Here is a 20764-nt window from a genome sequence, read left to right as displayed (position 1 = left end):
TTCCTCTTAAAGGGACACGTTGTGTCCTCAGCCTTGCAAATTACGAAACTGGTGCTCAGAGAGGATGAACCACCAAGCAGGGTGTCCGTTTTATTTTCAATAAAAGTTAGGTTGTTCTGTTTGATAGACAAAAGAGAGAGACAGAAGGAGGGAAAGCAGCTGGTCAGTAGAGGCGACACGCTTAGAGTTAGATTGAAAAGCTGATTATAAAGTGTCAGAGTGCAGATTCTCATATCAGTTTATACTCTTAAACTTAGGCCAGGATGACAACTTTATCGATCTAGTGCTGTTTTGATAATCCAAATTGTAATTGTACACTATTGAGAATAAATACACTTTTGGTAGACTTAATATTCAAGGATTTCAAGCTGCATTTCATTGTAGAGGTACTAATACATAACATCATAAAATAACACAGTACTCACTGACGCCAAACCTTTGACTTTTCATACTTTATGCCTTAGTACTTGTGTGCCAGTGGATGTTTTTGTAACTTTGTGTTATTGCTCCTCAAAAGCGGGACTTGTCCTGTGCCAGAGAGGAAAAAAATATTGTTCATTGGTCTTCATGGTCTATAGTCCTGTTTTATCTCAATGACCAGCCTAAAGTCACCATATCTAACTGAGTGGTGAGATTTCCTTGGCATATGCACTTAAAATAATTATTATATAATAATAATTTGGGGATTGGGAGCTACATTCAAACATACGGGTACTCATAGATCCTTTGATGTTTGTGTGCTGCGTTTTCAGTTTTGTTTTCTAGGTGATCAAGTGAAGTGTTACCAGTCACATCCCACTGAAATTCCTGGTAATGATTGATCACCCTCAGACACTATTTAAAGCTGAGATTAACAGAGAAACCACAAAGTTAAGCTGCACAGACTTTCAGTTTGAGAATGGAGATGACAGTGTGTATTCCTCTGCTGCTGCTGCTGGTCGGCCGAGCTACAAACAGAGACTGACAATGAAATTGTTCCACTTGGGAAGCAAACTCAGCCAGAGAGAAGAGGAACAACAGATGCCTCTGACCGCCAACAGACCTGCACACAAGACATCCATGCTGTGCTGAGAGAGATGAGCGCCTCGCTGGCTGAGCAGAGGGTGCAGATCGGACACTTACAGAGAGGGAATGAAGGTACACACCTGCAGTATGTAAGGTAGTGAGGGAAGCAAGATCAAGTAGAGCAGCTACATTGTTACTGATAAAAACAGAAACATTGTTTTCAAAGAATATGTCACATCTTTTAATCCCTATACAAAATACTCACATTTTGGATCCAAGTTTTTCAGGAGTTGTGTTCCTTTTTATTTGAATAAAGGGATTATTAATATATTATTCCAGCACTACTTGTAGACATTTCTTTAACACACACTCATTTTTGTCTTACAATCAAACATCCATCTCTTAACAGAAAACTAAATGAAATTATCCTAACTATTCAAGATATATTGAGTTATTAGTATTTTTGATCAATGATGATACTCACTATCTTATCTCAACATACTGTGTACTTTTTATGTGAGTAACTATTAAATTTAGTGTTTAAACTGGCTGTATGACTATAATGACATGATATGGACCATATTATTGGTCTTCACACTCTCATAATAAGTACATACTGTACCTGATGTAATCTGTGTACCTGTAATCTGATGTTGTAGACATTTTCATACAATATTTTCAGTGGACACATTGACAAAACAAAAAGAGCAGGAAGTAAAAAGAAATAGTTTTAGTATTGTGAGCTATTCATGGCAAGAGGTTTATTTATTGATTTATTTATTTGGCCACTTGGGGCCAGAAACACATTGTGAATACAATGTTGACGTATCACATATTACTGTGTCTGAGATATACTGGAGTAGAAGTATAAAGTTGCATAAAATGTAAATACACAAGAAACAACAAGTAGCTGAGGTACTTACCGGAGGTACTTACATACAGTATTGGAGTACATGTACATGTACTGTGCCACACAGATGCGTGTCATAATCGTGATCGCTGGTCACTGTCATAGGTCACAAATACACGGTGGACATCCAGTTTAAAAAGCACACAGGTTTTATTGCATATCAATTTCATGTATAAATTCTTCATAGCATTGGAAAGATTACATTTGGTATACATTGCTATTCTACAGAATTAACATCAGAGTCATATCTTTTCAATGAAATTTCTCTAAAGTACATCTTCAATAATCACAAGCATCAAAAGAACTGCAATTTCAGAATTGTTCAATATTATTCTAAAATCCTTTATTGTTTTTCATTATGTCTTGTCCCACAAGTCTTTTCTATGTCTTTCAGAGCCACCTGTAAGGCAGTCAAAAACTTGAAGTCAAACCTACTAACCTAACCACATGTACAATAAGTGCATCTACGGATTTATTTTTTCTTTTCTTTTTTTTTTTCTTCATTTTTTGATTTGATACACATTTCACAAATGGACATCATTATGACTGCTAAACACGTCATGCACAATATCTTTTTTTTTTGTTTGTTTTCAATAAACATAACAGAGGCGATATACAACTCAGATCCAAACAAAACAAGCACCATCCATTTAAACCCATATTTTTCAATGATTTTTTTTTCTTCAGACAAATGCATCAATGTTTTTCATTCTTTAAAATACTATACAGTTAAAAAGAAACAATATGTATATTTTTACTTTCTCCTGTAACAGTGGGGGGAAAAACAGCAACCATGTTCTCTTACGCTGAAACATATCTCAGCAACCATCTGCCAGAATACTTTCTGAACTTGGCAAAATGGAATACTTCAATGCCTTCAATTGCTTTGCTTTACACAGCGCGTACTTATTACAGTAGTCCATGACATGAATTACTACATATAGTCAACCTAAAGACTTAGCAACCCAAGTCTTTACATTTTATAACCACGAGTTGGAAAACAATGCGTTTACCATGAATGAGATCTCATTCAGTAGAATTATTTAAAAAAAAAAGACTTCTGTCTTTAGAAAAATGAGATGATGCATCAGTCCTCGCATCACACCACCACCTGCTGTGGTGAAGAGAAATTACAGTGCTTCTGTTTCAGATTTTTCTTCTCTCTCCCTGTTGAGCACAAGTTGCTCATCTACTGAAAATGAGCCTAGTCTGAAAATCTGTGTTTTATGTTCTGGAGACCTAAGCCTGGTCAATCTGTGGCTTGGACCCATACGGTTTAAGTACTAGTTTGAAAATACAGCATTAGGTCTAGTTCTGAAATTCCCAGTACGCAGAGAGGATCAAGGCAACAATGATCAACAATGCCCCCCACCCCCCCCTTCCTACAGCTATCTACAGTTATCTACAGTAAATGACTCATGCCCTCCATGGCACAGCTACCTTGTAGACCACATGGAATGAGTTTTCAGCATGATCTCGCAAGAAGAACAGGGAATAATATAAGGTTCAACTCATGATCAAGTGTTTCTGTTTTCACTGTTCAGAATCAAGTACATATTTTGTACGTGTGTTGGAAAAGACCCACCAGCAGAATTATGATGTCCATTTTGACACTTTCTCTAGTTGAGTTTACTCTCTCTCTCTTTTTGGTTTCATGAGTTTTTGCCTTTCTTCTTGCATGACCAGCGATTTTGTGACTCAAATGCAGCAGAAACCGGATGTTAATGCAGACATGACTGTGTGTTTTAGACGTTGGGACCATGTAACACAGGAGAACTTATTGTAAAAAGAATGTTATGTAAAACAGAAGGAAAAGGGAGCTTTATGTGGTAGGAACTAGTCAGAGTCAATAGCGTGACAACGTAATGCCCTTTTTCTGACATTCATAGTGAAAGTTGTCCGTGTACCCTCCCTCCCTCCCTCCCCCAATAACACTTGAGCCAATTTGAACAAGACACATTCAGCATACTGGGTAAAACGGTTGAACTGAAACAAGAAAAAAAAAAACCCTAAACACTGCAAGATGTTACAATGCCAAATAGGACCTAAAACTAACTACAACTAACTTTCACTATAAATAAAAACAATTAATTTCATGGGTTCTTTCCATTTTGGCACACTAACGCATCAAAACCAGAGATTAAGAATCTCCCTCATGCTCTGATAGGCGTTCATTCCTTCAGCAACAAGAAGAGGGATAAAATGACTTTTCTTCATTTTCACTCCTCCAGTCATGACAAAACAACCAAAAAAATAAATACATACACACTTCTGAAATCAAATTTATAATAAGAGTAATACGAAAAAACAAACAAACTATGAGAGCAAAGGCAAGCCTCTTGGAAATGAAATGATTGTCAGAGAACAAAACATTTTCTATGGGTTATTTGGCACATACCACTCTTGCTATGAACATCTAGGTTATTTTGTACATCATATGACAATATCATACAATTTTGGTCCTTCTCTAAAATAATTATATTAACAATTTAGCACTGTGGTGCCTACAAAGAAACAATACTGTTGTATCTAAGAAGAAAGTAAATAAAATTAACAAATGAAGATGAAATAAACAAGCAGAGAAAGACTTTCCTCATTTTTTGAGTATGATTTAAGTTCATTATCAGCATGATCAAACTGGGCGACCAACTGTGATGGCTAGCGTCCCAGATAGCTCATTCAAATCGCCACTTGCTGTGCACATTTGAACATCATTCTCCATGTAATCATTCAAAAATCAACAGTCTACTGGAACTGTCATTTCCTCAAGTAACATTTAGCGTGGTGCTACTGTTGATTCTGCAGTTATAACTGAAACAAGATCAGTAAATGAGTCGCCCGTGAATGATGGGGGAAACCTGGAGACAAACAGCGCACGCGCCCACTATGTTCCTAGTGAAACAGCACCACCTTGTGGACATGCAGTGCTAATGCAGTGCTGATGTTGCAGTGCTTGTAGTAGGCGGTGTACACAGACTTTAGAGACATACAAGTCATTAAGTGTCTTTATGAGAGCCTTACATAGGGTCTCTGTGGTGCTGGGGTGAGCCTTGTGGACTTTGGGAGGATCAGAGTAATGCAGAGTTTCAATGCTGCTGAGAAGCATTCATCGTGTCCTTCACATCAACAGGAGCTTAGCAGTGCTTTCTCTTTGACAGAGTCTTGCGAGACGCCTCAACATGGACAGTCTCTTCCTCCTTTCTCTCAGTCACTCACACACACAAACACACACAAATGAACACACACATATCCACACGAACATATCCTTCCTATCTTGAATGTACGTGACACTGAATTCTTCTCCAGTCTCCACGTCTTCTCACTACTCATGTCCACTCAGTCTCTTGCTTCCATACTCGTCCTCCCACTTCCTCTCTATCTCTTTCTTGTCTAGATGTGGTTGAGCGGGTGAAAGCTGCTCGTCTCAGACGGTCCACCTCCCATGCTCAGCCAAGCATCCAGAGAGTTCTGGGAGGGCCCGTGCAAAGGGTTGTTTTCCGAGAGAGACAGCATCATTGCATAAGCCTGTGGGAGAAGACAAGTGACTTTTAACTCAAGGAAACTGCATGATTTCTCTTTTTAGCAACATTTCTCTCTCTCCAATAACCTGTCAAGATATTAAAGGACAGTTTTGGTTTATTACATCTTGAGATTCGTGAACGTGACAACATCGGTACAAAATTAGTCCAATGATCCAACGGTTTCTTGCACCATTGGACTAATTTTGTACCAATGTTGTCACGTTCATGAATCTCAAGATGTAATGAACTGTAATTATCCTTTAATTTCTTGACATTATACTATATAGTTATGTTTAATTAGACAGTTTTAAGACTGAAGACAAGAAAGGTAAGAGTATAAAGGTAATATGTTAGTACGTTCAGTGAGCAGAAAAGACGTGAAGGATCAGGACAAGAGTCACTTTTAACTACAGTTTCAGCCAGTGTTAACTTGATGAAAAACTTTTTCTTTATCAAGCAACTGAACATGTGAATGGATCCCTCTCATACTTCATCTCTGTGTCAGTTTTTTATGCCTTTCCTGTCCCTCCCTCTTTTGGTTGACATCCAAAAGCCAGTCACATACCTGGGTTTTAGCCTGCCTGTACAATGTCTCTTTCAATGCCTCCGACTCTAGTGAAGTATTAAATATGTCTTTAACATCAAATGGTTGCTGGCCACTGGCTGCTTTACGTAACCCCTCCAGGCTCTTGGGAAAGCTCGGCAGACCCTCCAGGTCCAAGAGAGAACCCTCCTCCTCTATACACCTGCACACCGAGGGACGGACGGATAGCACAAGAAGGGTAGCATGGACAGGACGGTTGGTGGACGGATGAATGGGTAAATGGATTGAGAGGTAAACACAGGGAAGGGATAGATGTATAATCAATGCGATGGAGGTGGGAAGGAAAATTAATGAGGGAAGTAGATGAAAGAAAGCATGAAGAGAAGAGAAGAGATGTACAATTAATAAAAGGACAGGTAGGGGGAATAAACTGGAGTAAGAAAAAGGAGAGAAGAGGAGGAGCAGAAGCTGACCTCACATCAGCTGAACTGATACACTGACTCATAAGCCTCTGTGAAGGGAATCTACACATTCAATCTGTCCTTTCACTATGTAGTGTTATTTCATATTGACATTAGTTAGGATGAAAGAAGATATAACAGGTGGTTTCTATCATTAGATACACTACATGTTGGATATTTGCGGTGGTTGTTCGCTGTAGATTCAGGCAAAGAGTGTTCAAGAATCCTGACTTTTCTCTTAAGTTAACAAAATGAATACCTGCGAGTGTGTTCATAGCTCATAGCTAATGGAGCCGTCTCCGTCTCTTCCTCCTCCTCGTCCTCCTCATACACTCCGGTTGTGATGGGAGATGGGGACTCGGGCGCCTCATCGTGAGACTTCTCTGTCAGGCTGCCTTCCTCTTCCTCCTCATCATCGCCCTCCACTTCCTCTTCCTCCTCCTCCAGCCCCTGGAGCCCTAGCTTAGAGTTGGACAAACTGTGGCTGGGTGGGTGCTCCTCCTCAGTCTGGTCTGACCTGTAGAGGGTTCAAAGGTCAAAGCAGAGAGGAAGTGTTACTAATGTTGGCAACTGTTTGTGAAACCACTGCCTCGTTCTAGTGTCCTAGTGACATTTCAGTGCAAGAAACAGGCATTTTTAGCTCATGTAAACTTATGTTTACCCACTCTGTGGAGCTGCGAGTTCTCAAACATTGTTACAAAAGCCAAAAAAAAAAAGAATAAACGTTTCTAAAATTGTGAAAGGCAAAAAATATAAACCGTGTGAAGCTGTTTTTCACTCAAAGAACAACTTTTAGCCAAGTCTGTTAGCTCTGGAACAAGTGGACACGAGTATGGGTAGTCAGGGAGAGTCTAAAGAAAAACACAATAAATCTAAATCATGGGTAGTGTAGCAGCCAGGGTTTTCAGAGCAATCTGCATTGAGGAACCAACAGGGAGCATATTTTTGGTTCTACATTGATATTTTCTACAAACTGTCTGGGAGTGTTTCAACCTTATTTCCAAATTTATATCAAAGAGTGCTATTTAATAGTTTGCAATCGATAATTTAAAGTGAGAAGGGCTTATTTTAGCTTGTTCTCTGAGCAGCTTGTCCAGTCTGTGGCTGGGTGGCTGTTACCATTTCCGGACAGTCTAAAGACATGACTCATCACAGGCAGAGACAGAAACATAAATACTCTGTTGACAGCATGCACAGTCCAACTCCAGTGTCCACACAAACAACATGGGTGCTGACAGTCTGCTCAGAGTGCTTTTCAAACGGCCTGCACATGATTAATTTGCCATCTCCTCAGACACGGAGCAGGAGATGCCCCGCTTCAGACTGGTTCCCCTACACCCTGCAATGATGGAACATACTTTGTGTGACTGAAGGAAGACGATGGCTGATCTGCAAACAGACTATCAGCACACCACCATTACGACCTGCCATCTGTACATTTTCCAGCCAGTATCCCAACTCCCCTCTCCATCACCCCTAGACCACGATGTCATGGCTCATGATATCATTTCCTTTGGGACGGCAAATTTACCCTTTCCATTTTTTGCCACATAGTGGACATTTATCAAATCAGACAGGATTACCTCAGGGAAGGGGTGCACAGGGACAGGATTGGGTCACACACAGTGGGTGGGTAAATGCGGGCAGGGGGACTTTGGGGGGAGAAAAAAAGTTCTCCTCTTTCAATCTAGATTAAATATCACCATAATCAAATTGCAGAGCTAGTTGGCGGGGAAAAAGTCCATGTCTGTGTACGGAGAAAGAAGCGTAGCTCTGACACAGGGGGCCCTGGGTTTTGTCATTTAGTCTAAACACGTCAGTTGGGTGTTTGTGTTAGCGGGCTGGGGGTATGGATATAGCGGGTGGATGGGGGAAGAGCTCCATCATCAGTGGATCTCCTAGATAAATGCCTTAACCTGAGTCCCCCTCAGGGTCCAAACTGCCAGGCATTGTAGCCCAGTCCCAGACAAGGAGCCAGCTCCATCTGATGTTTTACCCAAACCATACAGCTCAAGCCATGGCCTGGGTATGGCCAGGATTGTGGTCCAGAGGAGACAGAAACCTCTTAGTCCTTCATCACTGCAGTGCTGGAAATATCTGTGTACATCTAAACCCTCTAACTTTTTTGTTTGAAATTCCCACCCTCAGAGCAGCAGTGCTGCCTCAGCATCTACAGCATCCCCGGCATGGAAACTGGTCAAACAAAGTTTTTATGTCAAAACAAGAGCTACCAGGGACTTTTATTTTGACTGGCTATGATACTGAAAAAGAAGTTCTAAAGGGGGAGAAACTATGTTGCAAGAGCGGTTAAGAGCGATTACAGATAGTCGTCCCTGAATGTGTGTTTGCGCTCGGCATTTCACTTCAGTCACTCAGAGGGAGAATAAACAGTGGGCTGTCTGGTGGGAGGACAGAAAGCACAATACTTAGTCTGAATTACAGATATTAAAATGTCAGGCCAGCCTGTTGTGGATGAGACTCACTATTGATCCCAGATGGCAGAGGGGCTAAATTGCCACTGGGTCTGCTGGCCATAATGCATGTTGACAAGAGGGAGGGGGGATGATGGAAGAAGAGACAGACAGAAAGTGAGACTACTAGAAAGGAATTCACTTTGAGAATGAGAGAGAGAGAGAGAGAGAGAGAGAGAGGACAGAGAGTCAAGGAAAGAGGCAAACCACTGACTGAAAGAGAAAACATTTTTTATTTCTTGTCTTTTCCGATACCCTCTTCTTGCCTGAAACCTCTGAAGCTTCCCAACAACTGAGAAACTACCACTGAAAACCTTTCAGGACTTAAAGCAGGGAGCATGTGTCTAACTGGAAAAACTTTGTTGGTTGAGATGGACTCAGACTGCGTTCCAACTCCAATTCCATAAACTATTGTCCCATAATGCAATGGACAAAACAGAATTAGAAGTAACAAAAAGCCGCAAACGTTAAAACAAATTGTCGATTTTATCAAAAAAACTGCAGACAGATCTTAGAAAACAAACAAGAACAAATAAAATAAAAGCATTAGATCTTAGAAAAAAACATTTTAGTTTTGTCAAAAGCAATGAGTGGGTTGGCTTTTGGTTGGTAGTTAAATTATCTGTCAGTAACTAACTGTTATTTGAACCAATGGCAAGTACAGTGTGTTAGTGCACAATATGAAACTGGGATTTAGCTGTGACTATTGCTATACAGATTTATGCCACTAGAGAGCACTGTGCACCAAGTGTTGAGTACAGGGAAAGGGAAGAAGAACTATGAGCAGGACTACATGCCACGATGAGATGAGAGATATAAAAAATGTCTTAAAGTCCAAAAGGACTGCTAAAATGTCCTCAGTACATATGGATATAGTATAAGGTTGGGGCAAGAATTAGAGCGTGGCAAGAAGAGTGGAGGGCTGGACTCACGGCTCAAATGCAATCACTGAAGGTCTTTGCAAAAATCTAAGTTAGGTGTGGACCGTGCAAGCCGGTTTTCTTGTTACCTCTTATCCGTGGAGCTGGAGGCCTGGTTCATCTCACTGTTGGAAATGAAGTTGCGGATTTCTGAGAAGTATGAGTCCTCCTTCTCATCTAAAAGTGCATGATTGTCTGGCTCGGAATTTGGGGAGGAGATGGTGGTTCCTAGGTTGGAAAGCATCCCGGACTGTTGGCTCACTGTTGGGAAAAAGCGTGCAGACATGCACATCGACACACATAAACACACATGGACAGACACCGGTCACACATGCACACACAACCAAATACACAAGCATTAGTTTGATGATCATCAGGCATACATAAAAGACAAGTTTGAGAAAAAAAGTGTTGAACATCACGAGGGTTATTATGCACATTTAAATATTTAATATTTCCACATCTTAAATAGCTGAGATTGTGCAATTTTTTGTTTGTTTTTTTGACAAAACGTTTTGACAGACAGGTTTTTACATAATTTGTGTTGTTGTATTTTCCTCTTTTCAGTAAAGAGGAACACCACAGCTACATGCTATATGCCAGTCTGAGGAAATGTATTTCTTTAGCTTATTTGCAATTTCAGCACTTTGAGAAAATCAAACACTTAAATTTTGCCAAAAACAAAAAAAAAAAAAAAAAAAAATCCAATCAAATAAATAACCCACAAACAGCAGTTTTTTGCTGTATTTTGGGGATATGTTTATGTCTTTATTAGATAGAAAGATGACTGGGAGAAGTTTCTTGGACAGCTTTTTAAACTCAAACCACCAAAGCAGCCATAATTTTGTCTGTTTTTTTTTTTTGTTTTTCATCAAGGAACACAAAGGGAGGATGTGACACTGTCCTGGAAGAACCAAACTAAACTGCACTGGTTATTTTTTCCTGTGAAAGACACGTTTGACTCGTAGAATGTCAGATTCCCATTAGCTTTGCTCCTGCTGTCTTGCTCCTGTGTATACACTGGGCCATGCCTCTTGTGTACAGTAGTCAGAGCCAGTCATGTTCTTTACTGGCAGCATCCAGCTGAACATTCAGACACAGTCACACACAGGAGATGGCCATTTCAACCACAGTCTTCTACTCCAGGCTCTAATATGTAGTCAAACCTAACTTCATATTTAGAAGGCATTTAGTTCAGAAAAGTTCAGAAAAATATTTTCCCTACATGCTGTTTTATTTCTGCTCTCTTTGTCTATAACACTGCTCTAGGATGAATCACAGTGGTAGTCAAAGGGAAAAGATGGTGTAATTTACAAAATATAATAAAACCTGTGCTTTGTGTTAAGGATGGTGCTGAAGTGCACGTAATATTTTGAATAAAGGATAATATTCTGCAAATATGTCATGTCAGCAGGAGCCACTAAGTATTTGTATCTAATTTGACTCAGAATAAAGGTACATCAGGAAGCAAATGTGGTCACTCTTCCACAAGGAACTTGCCAATGAATTGCCTCTTATTATCATACATAGTGAGTGAGTTCCATGTAGAAGGAAAATCAAATGTTAATTCTTTTACTTGGTTTTCCTACTTCAAATAATTCATAGCACAAAGTAAAACATTCATTGAGGTGAAGATTTAAAATGTCCCAGTTTTATAACTACATTCACAACATACGTACACAAGTTCTCACTTTTCTCACAGAAAACAGATATTGCGGACTGACCAGGAATGTTCTCGTGTTCATGCTTCTTGAGATGACGGTCGAGGTTGGTTTGCTGACCAAAGCAGCGGTTGCACAAGTGACACTTGAAGGGTTTCTCCTTGTTATGGATGTTGCGAACGTGGCGTTGAAGATTGGATGAGATGCTGAATGAGCGGTCACAGTATTTACACCTGACAAAGGAGAACAGAAAGGTGTGAATGTGGGTTAAAAAAAAAAAACAGCACAGATGCATAGTTGACCAGGGGCTGCCCTCCCACCACACATCAAGGTGAGGTTCATTGTAACTTTAAGTAAGCAAATGGTCTGTTTATTGGTTAAAAAATAATTGGAATTTTAAGAAAATTGCAAATCGGTTCGAATCCCGGTCTGGGCCCTTCTCTGTGGAGTTCTCCCTGTGCCTGCATGGGTTTTCTCTGGGTACTCCAGCTTCCTCCCAGCCTCAAAAATCAGGCACATTAGGTTAACTGGCTACTCTACATTGCCCCTCTGTGTGAGTGTGTGGTTGTCTGTCTTTCTGTTTCAGCCCTGGGATTGACTGGCGACCAGTCCAGGTTGTTTCCCCCGCCTCTCGCCCACAGTCAGCTGGGATGGGCTCCAGCACATTTTCATTTATTCCAAAAAGAAGCAGTAGGAATAGGTACCATTTCAAATATTTTAATGTGGTAAACTTTTATAATTTTTTAAAATATAAAATTCATGTCAAACACGCATTAGAGTATTGTTATGCGAGATCACTGATTACTTTGCCCAGTGTCAGTATGTATGCCTTAATACATACCTTTAATGAATGTAACTGATAGAGGACACAGTGAATTTAAAGATATGCAGATTGCTCATATTTGGCTGATACCTTACCATCTTAATAAGACCAGCACTGCCCCGTGAATACCCAAGTGGCAGATCGTATAGGTACAGCCCTTTATTTTGCACCTTGTTTAGAACAAAACACAGATACATTCCTGGATATTTTAGAATGAATAGAAAACAACAAGACCTTTGTCTCCTGTTGATTCAGCCTCAGGACAAACAAAATAAAACCTCAGAAAAAGTAGTGCCAAACAAAGGGATGTCAAGAGTAGCGAATAGCAGTAAGATATGCAGACAAAAGGAAATACATCAACAACAGCATCTGCGGGAGCAAAGAGCCTTTCACAAAGATTAAAGACCAGACCGAACTTGAATATAATAGAATACCTGTAGGGTTGTTCCCCTGTGTGTGTCCGCAAGTGTCTGGTGAGGTTTGCCGAACGAGGGAAGATTTTCCCACAGTACCTGGAGGGCAGAATATACAGAAAGGGAGGAGAAAAGAAGTTTTAACATTATACGTAACATAATGCAGGTTCATGCATGTAAAAGATGATCAACAAAGGAAATAACACGCTGCACCACAAACTCTTACCTGCAAGCGTAACGCTCCTTGCCCTTGCGGAGGATGGCGTCTGAGAGGGAAGGCGGTGGCGAGCGAAAATTGAACAGTGGATGAGCAGAGTGTTGCAGTGAATTGGGCGGCGCATCCAGTTTTAGAGCACCAAAGCTCTCCAGCTTCTCTGTCATGTTCTCCATGGCCGACATCTTTGAAGGTGGGTAAGTGAGATAGCAAACAGATGAGATTAAATATTGGATGAGAATCAAGAGACCCCATTTTTTTGTTTAATAAAGTAGATTGCTTTCACTTAGCCAGATTTTGGTATTATGTGTGTATTAAGTGTTTAAATAGAAAACTTGTAGTGAGAACTTCAGTGTAGCTGTTCTGCAATGACACCTTAAGAGAAGTTCAGTGGAAATGGGTTGGTATATACAGTACATATTATGTATTCTTGTGTGTGTGTGTGTGTGTGTGTGTGCACGCGTGTGTGTCTGTGTGTGAGTAAGTGTTAAAAGAGAAAAGGAAGCATTGAAAACAAAGGCACAATGTCAGAAACAAGGAGTGAGGGAAAGAGACAGAGAGCGGAAGCAGTATATCAGAGGTAAGCCTTGTTTTTTGTGCTAAAGGCGAGTCACCTCCATGACCTATAACACATTCACGAATGCTCAAGTACCATTGCTCCAGTGCCCCCCTCCATTCACCCTCACCTCCAACTTCAGCAAGGGCTTTGTTTTCCACCTTTTGCCTTCATCTGCTGAAGCTCCTATTGCAGGCTGGCAAACTGGCCAAATGAGGCATTCAAGAGCCCGGACTGGAGCTGTACAATATAGTCTGAGATACCCCCAACTGATAGCTACTTCCCCTCCCATAGAAGCTTGTGAACAAAGGAGTCCGATTATGTAGGAGTTTATTTGCCAAAAACAGCTTACATCCTTCCTTTTTTAGTGAATACGGGATGGGAGAGACAGAGGGACAGACACTCCGTCTCAATGTGTTTATTCGCAGTCTGAGAACGGTTGGGTGGGGGGATTCCATCATGAGACTGAATTAGAGGTCGCATTGTGTTTGGATCACTGGGAGTATCACAGCTGAGACACTCTGAGATCAGAAGTTTTCAAGAGGAAGACAGTGAAAATATTTCATTCTGGGAATATTAATCAGTAACAACTGGATGCCTACAAAAAGCTGGCAAAGAGAAAATTGTAGCTGAAGTCATTGTGTTTTCATCCACTGATGAATAATGTCATATTCAGTTATACAACAAATAATTTGTTAAGGACAACTACACACGTATGAGTAATGTGATATATGTTAATGCATGTTTAGATGTAAATTTATCTGTGTGCATATGTACCAAATAAGTGTATTGCAAAGTCACTTTTGATAATCGACACAGATTTCCAGGTCAGATTAAACCGTTTCCCCAACGAGAGCCCCCCATTCTCCTGGAGACAAACACAGGATGTCCTTGATGGACACGGTGCTATTATCTAGCCAGCCAGCCAGCCACAGAGAAAAAAACTTGGAGGGGGTTGACTTATTAGCTGGCCTGTGGGCTTCCAGTACATGAAACAATGCCACAACTAAGATTAGCATGGCCAAGAGAGGCAGTTTGTTATAATTCAAACGGTTATTATTCTCTCTTTTATTAATACTATCATTCCTTGTAATCAAGAATTGCAGAGGTAGGGAGGGTCTGGGGACAGTCAAACAATGTGACTGATTATCAAAGGGGCTGCGATAACAGACTGTGTCTTCTGAAAAAGGTAGAAGTGACGAGGTACACAGGCGCCATTCAGTAAACAAAGGAAGAAATCATACAGAACCCTTGAGAAAATAACATCAACACTGTGGAATGATGGTGCATAGGGCCCTATCAATTCAGGCTGAAGCGGCGTGGGAGGCAGCAGTGAGGTATTTTCACATAATACATGGTTTGAAAATAATAGTCGATAGCATCTGGGAATAATCAGCCTGCATGCAATACCTGGCGGTCAGTTCCCCTGTTTGCGGTAGTGCTTTGCGGTAGTTTTTGTTTAAAGTACATGTACCATTTAGTGTTTATACCTAATATTAAACCAAGTGTTTTCCTGGTTTTAAAATCTACATGTGTGTGTGCTGTAAGCCCACCTGTGGATGGAAGAGTGGTGGTGAGGGCCGAAGGAACTTTTCCTTCAGAGCTCCTACAGGGTCAAGTAACTTCCTCTTCTCCACCCTGCTGGACCAATGACAAGGTAGAGGGTTACGTACCAAGGTCAGAGTTCACCTACAAACTCCAACCATGCACTAAACATCAACCTCTTGTCAGTGCGTCAACACAGAAGCACCGATGTTGCTCATGTAAAAAAAAAAGCAGTTTCTGGTCTAATCGGGGCTGAAATACCTGTATATGGGGTCCATGAAGAATGCTGAGGGCTTGGCGTAGTGCAAGGGTGGCGGCTGGTGTGGCTGTGTCTGAGGCTGCTGGTGCTGGGCAATGGAGGATTGGTGCAATAACTGGGAATGAGGGTGTGGAAAACCAGCTGGGGTTTCGTCTTTGATGGAGACCCCCTTTCCAACACCAAAGATGTGGTTTTTTCTATTCTGTGGCTCAGCTGCCACACCATTCTGACCACCTCGACTCCGGCTGCCAATGCTGAGGTCTAATGGCTGTTCTTCACTGCTAGATATTGCTAAATTTCCACCACTGCTCTCAGTACTACTGTTGGGGTTAGAGGGCTTTGTTGGTGTTGGAGGAGCCAACTTTGTCTCCTTGGGCTTTATGGTAAGATCAAATGGTGAATCAGCTGTTGAAGCAGGAGCTCCTGGGGTACCAGAAACCATTTTGTGCAGCTGCTCACGTGGTGACTTGGGCTCCGCCTTAAAGAACATGCTAGGATTGAGGGCACCTCGATCAGCGCTGAAGGGATAGAGCGAGTTGTGGAAGTTGGGCAGGAACTGGAAGGGAAACATGGAATGGTAGGGCAATGGACCCATCTTCTTCTCCTGATGGAGACCAATCAAACCTGGACCAAAATATTTCTCAGCAATAGAGGCTATGGCTTTGATGGAATCTGTGGTGGCAGCATTGGCATTTGTGGTAGTAGGTGGGAGGGCTTGTTCATCAGGCGGTGGGAAGAAGGAGTGCTGGGATGATACAGGAGAAAGAAAGGAACGATCAACAGCGAGGTTCCCCGAACTAGACACACCTGATATCAATGCACTGTTTGTGTCTTCTAACTGGTGGCCTTCTTGATTTGATACGGCCCCAGATGGCTTCCTTCTTTTACCACTTCGTTCACGTTCACTATCTCCATCGCTGTCCAGGTCTGAACCATCACCTGAAGCAGTACCAGTGGTGGTGTCCAAATCTGTCCCACTTGTGGTATTAACATCTTCAAGGTCACTACCGTCAGACATGTCGGCCATCTTGGATTTTGTTTTCATTTCTCCACTTGAAGACAAATCCAGTTTGTTCTCTTTTTCTTTATCTTCTGGCTGACTGAAACTGTTTCCTCCATTGCTGTTTGTGGAGCTGACCAAGGACAGTGGAGGGGCATCAAGTGGACTCCGAGGAAGTTTCACTTCCTGACTGCTGCTCAGCGGGCTCTTTATCAACGGACTTGCCGGCAATAAAGGTGGTCGTGGATACAGTGATGGGGGGAATATACCTGGGAAGCCATGTGGTAGGGATGGGAAGCCATGGGGTCCTGGGGAGAAGGGCAAGCCAGCATGAGGGTTAGGTCGGGAGGGAAAGTATTCAGTGAAGCCTAAACCTGACTGGTTTAGACCTGCAAGGTGGGGATGGTGGGACTTGGCCTTGGCCATGATGGGGCTGGAGCTCATGGGGATGCCAGGGTTGAACATTCCTGCGGGAGAACCATAATGGTTTTTTCCCTCACAGAATCGACGATGCTTGTTGAGGGAGGAGGTAGTGCTGAACAACTGCCCACAGTCCTTACACTTGATCTGGGTGCGGCAGTCAGCATGCATACGCTTGTGACGGCAGAGGTTGGAGAACTGGGTGTAGGATTTGTGGCACACTTCGCCTGGGGGAGCAAAAAGACGCAGCCCATCAGGGCCTGGTTAAACCCATTTTAACACTGTCTCTTACTTTGTAAACCAATTCAATAGTAGCACATACATCTGAATGGAAACTGACGATTTAGCAGTTCTAGAAAGAGTTTGTTTTCTGTTTTCTAGGAGAGAAACCAATCCTTTATTCTGCAAACTGAAACTGTCAAATCATTCATTATTTACTATATCTGCATTGTATGTATTTCCTTCCAAATATTTACTGAACATATGTAATAAAATCCATGAAATGCTTTTGTATTTGATTACTGTAAAGAGCAAGAGAAAAATAAAACAAATATATTATTTACAGTATATCATCAAATCGATAACAATACAAGTATGATCCCTGAACCTGTGTGATTTGTCCAGAAGACGTAAACAGGATAAAAAATTTGGTGTGTGATGGAGAAGAAGATGAGATGCGAAGAAAAAAAGGGATTAAGTCATTAACTACCAAAGCTGTCACTTACAGATAAAGGGTTTGACACTGCTGTGGATGTGCTTATGCTGCTTGAGGCCTGACGAAGTGGCAAAGGTCTTGCCACACTCAGGACATGTGTGAGCGCGTGCCCCCACGTGCTGAGAGCGGATGTGGCGCTGAAGGTTGCTGGGATCTGTGAACACCTGAAATTTGAAAAAAGCAGGGAAAAATACAATGTTTGTCAAAGAAAACAAAATAAATAATTTCCCCTATGTCTATTATTTATATATATGTATATGTATATTTTTGTTTTATCAAAAAATCTTTTTAAAAAAGTATTAAGTAAAACCGATGCTTAAAAACAAGACCAGCAGAATTTCTGAAGCAGATAAAGCCTGTGTGTCCAGTGCACAACTTACGTGCTGGGTATGCTGTACCTTATCACAGTTTTCACACTCAAAGCGCTTGCCACTGTCATGTGACATCTGGTGACGGATGAGGTTGGACTTCCAGTTGAAGGCTTTGGGGCACTGGTCACACTTGTACTCTCTCTCCTCGGTATGGACTATCATGTGTTGGCCCAGACTTGTTAAAGAAAGCACAAACTCATCACTGCATTCAGTCAGTAATACAATTCACATTTGTTACCCACAGGATGAGTGGACTGTATGTGTTGCATGTGTATATCTTCATGTGTCTGTGTACCTGTACTCATTTGGGAAGATCTTCTCACAGTCTTTACACTCGTGGACAGGCTCGTCGCTGTCCTCGCGTTCCTGTTTGAAGTCTTCTCTCAGTGTGTCAAAGATGGAGCCGGTGCTGGAGCACGAATACTTCTGGTGCCGCCGCAGCTCAAGTGTTGACGAGAACAGTTCATCGCAGTCTTCACAGCGATACATCTGCTCGTCTGAACATACGCACACAAACACACACACATTTGTTTAGCGTCACACAGTGGAGCTCCCTGAAGTAGGCAGTATCCATTGAAATCCATCCTAAATGCTTGATGAAAACTCTTACAAATTTTTGACATGAATAGTTTAACATCAGACTTTAAGTGATATAGTAGACATCAGGAATCTGCCTAAAACTTATATGTTCCTTTTATCAAACCTGTATTTTGCAGTTTCACCATTTCTCATTCTTTAAAAAAAAAAAAAACCTTTCATAAATATCATCCTTTAAAAATATTTTAAATTAAAAAGTGAAGCAGTTTTATTTTCCCATTAAAATATATGAAAGTAAAATATCAGTATCATCTCGAAGTAAAATTCTTCAATTTTATTTTCACACATACCAACTTTAATTTTTATTTTTTTTATACTTTAAGATTGTGCACATTGTAGACAGCAAATGAGACAATGATGTTAATGGAGGACCTTTTTTTTTTTTTTCCCCAAATGTGTTTTAATGTCTGCAAACATACAGTTCATTGGAGTGAAAATAAAACCAGCTATTCTGTGCACAAGCCAACAGTTATGCACTAGTATGCATTGTGCTATTTACTCACTCCTGTTGGTTGCATCATCCTGAAGATGCAGAAACAAGTATCCAATTGTATTAAAAAAAACTGTAGATACTAAAGAACAAAATCGATCTGTGCGTTAATTACAGTTAAATAGACTCCCATTCAAGTGTTAAAAGAAACAATCTTGCAATTGACATTTACATAAAACGGAGATCAATTAGCAGTGAAATGTGGCCTTCATTAACACAGTTAATTGCTTGTTGAAGCAAGTGTTTGCTTGAGACTTTGGGTGTAATAGCACACAGGGGAAACAATAGGGGCTGGTCTTCCTCTTCCATGTTGATAACCTTTACAATACTTCTCACCACCAAGGTCAAATGCATAAAACTCGGGACAGCTTTTTCAATAGCGAGTTCCTGATTCAGAAGCCAAGTTCAACAGATCAGGGGAAAGCCCAGCGGAGTCTCTTTGTGCGTGGGCATATACGTGTGTGTATGTGTGTATGAGTGCATGTGTTTATGTGAACGTTTTCCAAAAGGAACAGAGGTGAGCAGGGGCACAGTGGCGCCAACCCCATGGTGATTTCAGCGCCAACCTGCCATACCCTCTTTGCCATGACCCAAGCAGCCAGTGCCTGAGCCGGCCCCCCAGGTGTCCCGACACGCCATACACAGCCATCCATCATTTCAAGCTGCACTAAATGAGTTTATCCAAAATGACTTACAGTGCATGGCTCACCTGTTTTCTACTTCATATGACCGTTTATCCAGCTGGAACTTCTTGGACACATTAAAAGGGCATTAGTGTAGCAACATCAATGTGTCTAACCTTGGGGAGAAGGATAAATGACCTTCTGGTCAATGGGCCATTACACTGAGCTCATATGCTAAACTAACTCGCTCACTTTGACACCAGAGTGCACACATTTCATGGAGAGTGAGTGTTTTACTGTGAGAGTGTTGGTTATCATTTGCTCAAACATCTCAACACTCCGCTACTTTTTTGTCTGACACTGTTAAGAGTGGAAAATATTTTTGGAAAAAAAGATGGGTCATGCACAACTAAAATAAACTTTGTTGATTATAAAAACATGGAAATACGTGTGTGTATGGCAAAAATACTTAAACGCTTCTCTTGAAAAGGAAAGAGAAAATCTGAGTGGACACTCAGGCGCACATGTGTGTTTCAGTGACGATCCATATAAATAAAGGTGCTGGCGTGTGTGCATCAGCATCCCTGTGTTTTTTCAGTTAGTCTGGTCTGGGTGAGTGGGGTGGGGTAGTGGGTGAGTGAGGGGGGTAGTTATAAAGGGGAGACTAATAGCTCTCTGGGAGACGAAGGGAAGCACAATTATGTGCAGTTTAGCAGCTAATCTGGGAGCATGGGTGAGGTCTCAGGGGACTCCTCAAGTCCTCTACTTCAAATTCCTTCTCCGATAAGCCAGGCACACAGAGCAGGGCTGCACTGCCAAGCTCCCACTCAGCTCTGCTACCTTTCTCTGTCTCACACACACAGACACACACAAATACATTGAGACAGGCACACAAAACAGACACCCTTATCCCTACAGCAGGCTGAGCGTCTCTTTCTGTCCTCTTCTCTTTCTGCCTTTCTGCCTCTCTCACTCGCAAATAAACATGTTAAAACAGCAGATGAATGTTGTGCTTATTATTTCTGCTTTTCTCCCTCTCTCACACCAATACTTTGGCTCTGAGATACTCGTTCTGGCAGGTGAAGAGTCTCTCTGTCTGCTTCCATTCCTCTAAATTTCACATACATGCACACAGAGGAATTGAACAAATCATTTACAAGTCTGCTTCATCTTTAATGCACTCCTACAACATGCCAATCTGCTTCTTTTCAATAATCAAGCTTGCTTTGAGCTCCTGTTTCCTCC

At 41.4% G+C, this 20764-nt stretch overlaps 1 protein-coding gene across 8 annotated transcripts in view; it reads right to left on the bottom strand.

The window, feature by feature from the left end:
- Window positions 1-3855: 3855 nt before the first annotated feature.
- prdm16 (PR domain containing 16) overlaps window positions 3856-20764 on the bottom strand; it is a 185853-nt gene continuing 168944 nt past the window's right edge. For 4 of the 8 annotated variants that reach the window (XM_046397932.1, XM_046397929.1, XM_046397931.1 and 1 more), the window contains 12 exons: window positions 18105-18306; window positions 17819-17984; window positions 17449-17602; window positions 15306-16950; window positions 15053-15140; window positions 12956-13128; window positions 12751-12828; window positions 11557-11726; window positions 9922-10093; window positions 6701-6958; window positions 6002-6182; window positions 3856-5440 (listed from right to left, as the gene is read on the bottom strand). In XM_046397932.1, coding sequence (XP_046253888.1) covers window positions 5306-5440; window positions 6002-6182; window positions 6701-6958; window positions 9922-10093; window positions 11557-11726; window positions 12751-12828; window positions 12956-13128; window positions 15053-15140; window positions 15306-16950; window positions 17449-17602; window positions 17819-17984; window positions 18105-18306 — 3422 coding nt within the window. In that variant the 3' untranslated portion in view covers window positions 3856-5305. The remainder of the gene's footprint in view (window positions 5441-6001; window positions 6183-6700; window positions 6959-9921; window positions 10094-11556; window positions 11727-12750; window positions 12829-12955; window positions 13129-15052; window positions 15141-15305; window positions 16951-17448; window positions 17603-17818; window positions 17985-18104; window positions 18307-20764) is intronic. The other 4 variants (XM_046397930.1, XM_046397933.1, XM_046397936.1 and 1 more) reach the window with 4 other exon arrangements.

This window comes from Scatophagus argus, chromosome 8, assembly GCF_020382885.2.
Source record: "Scatophagus argus isolate fScaArg1 chromosome 8, fScaArg1.pri, whole genome shotgun sequence".
Classification (NCBI taxonomy): Eukaryota; Metazoa; Chordata; class Actinopteri; family Scatophagidae; genus Scatophagus; species Scatophagus argus.
Note: the sequence above shows the minus strand (reverse complement) of the source record. Positions and strands in the feature narration are given on the sequence as shown.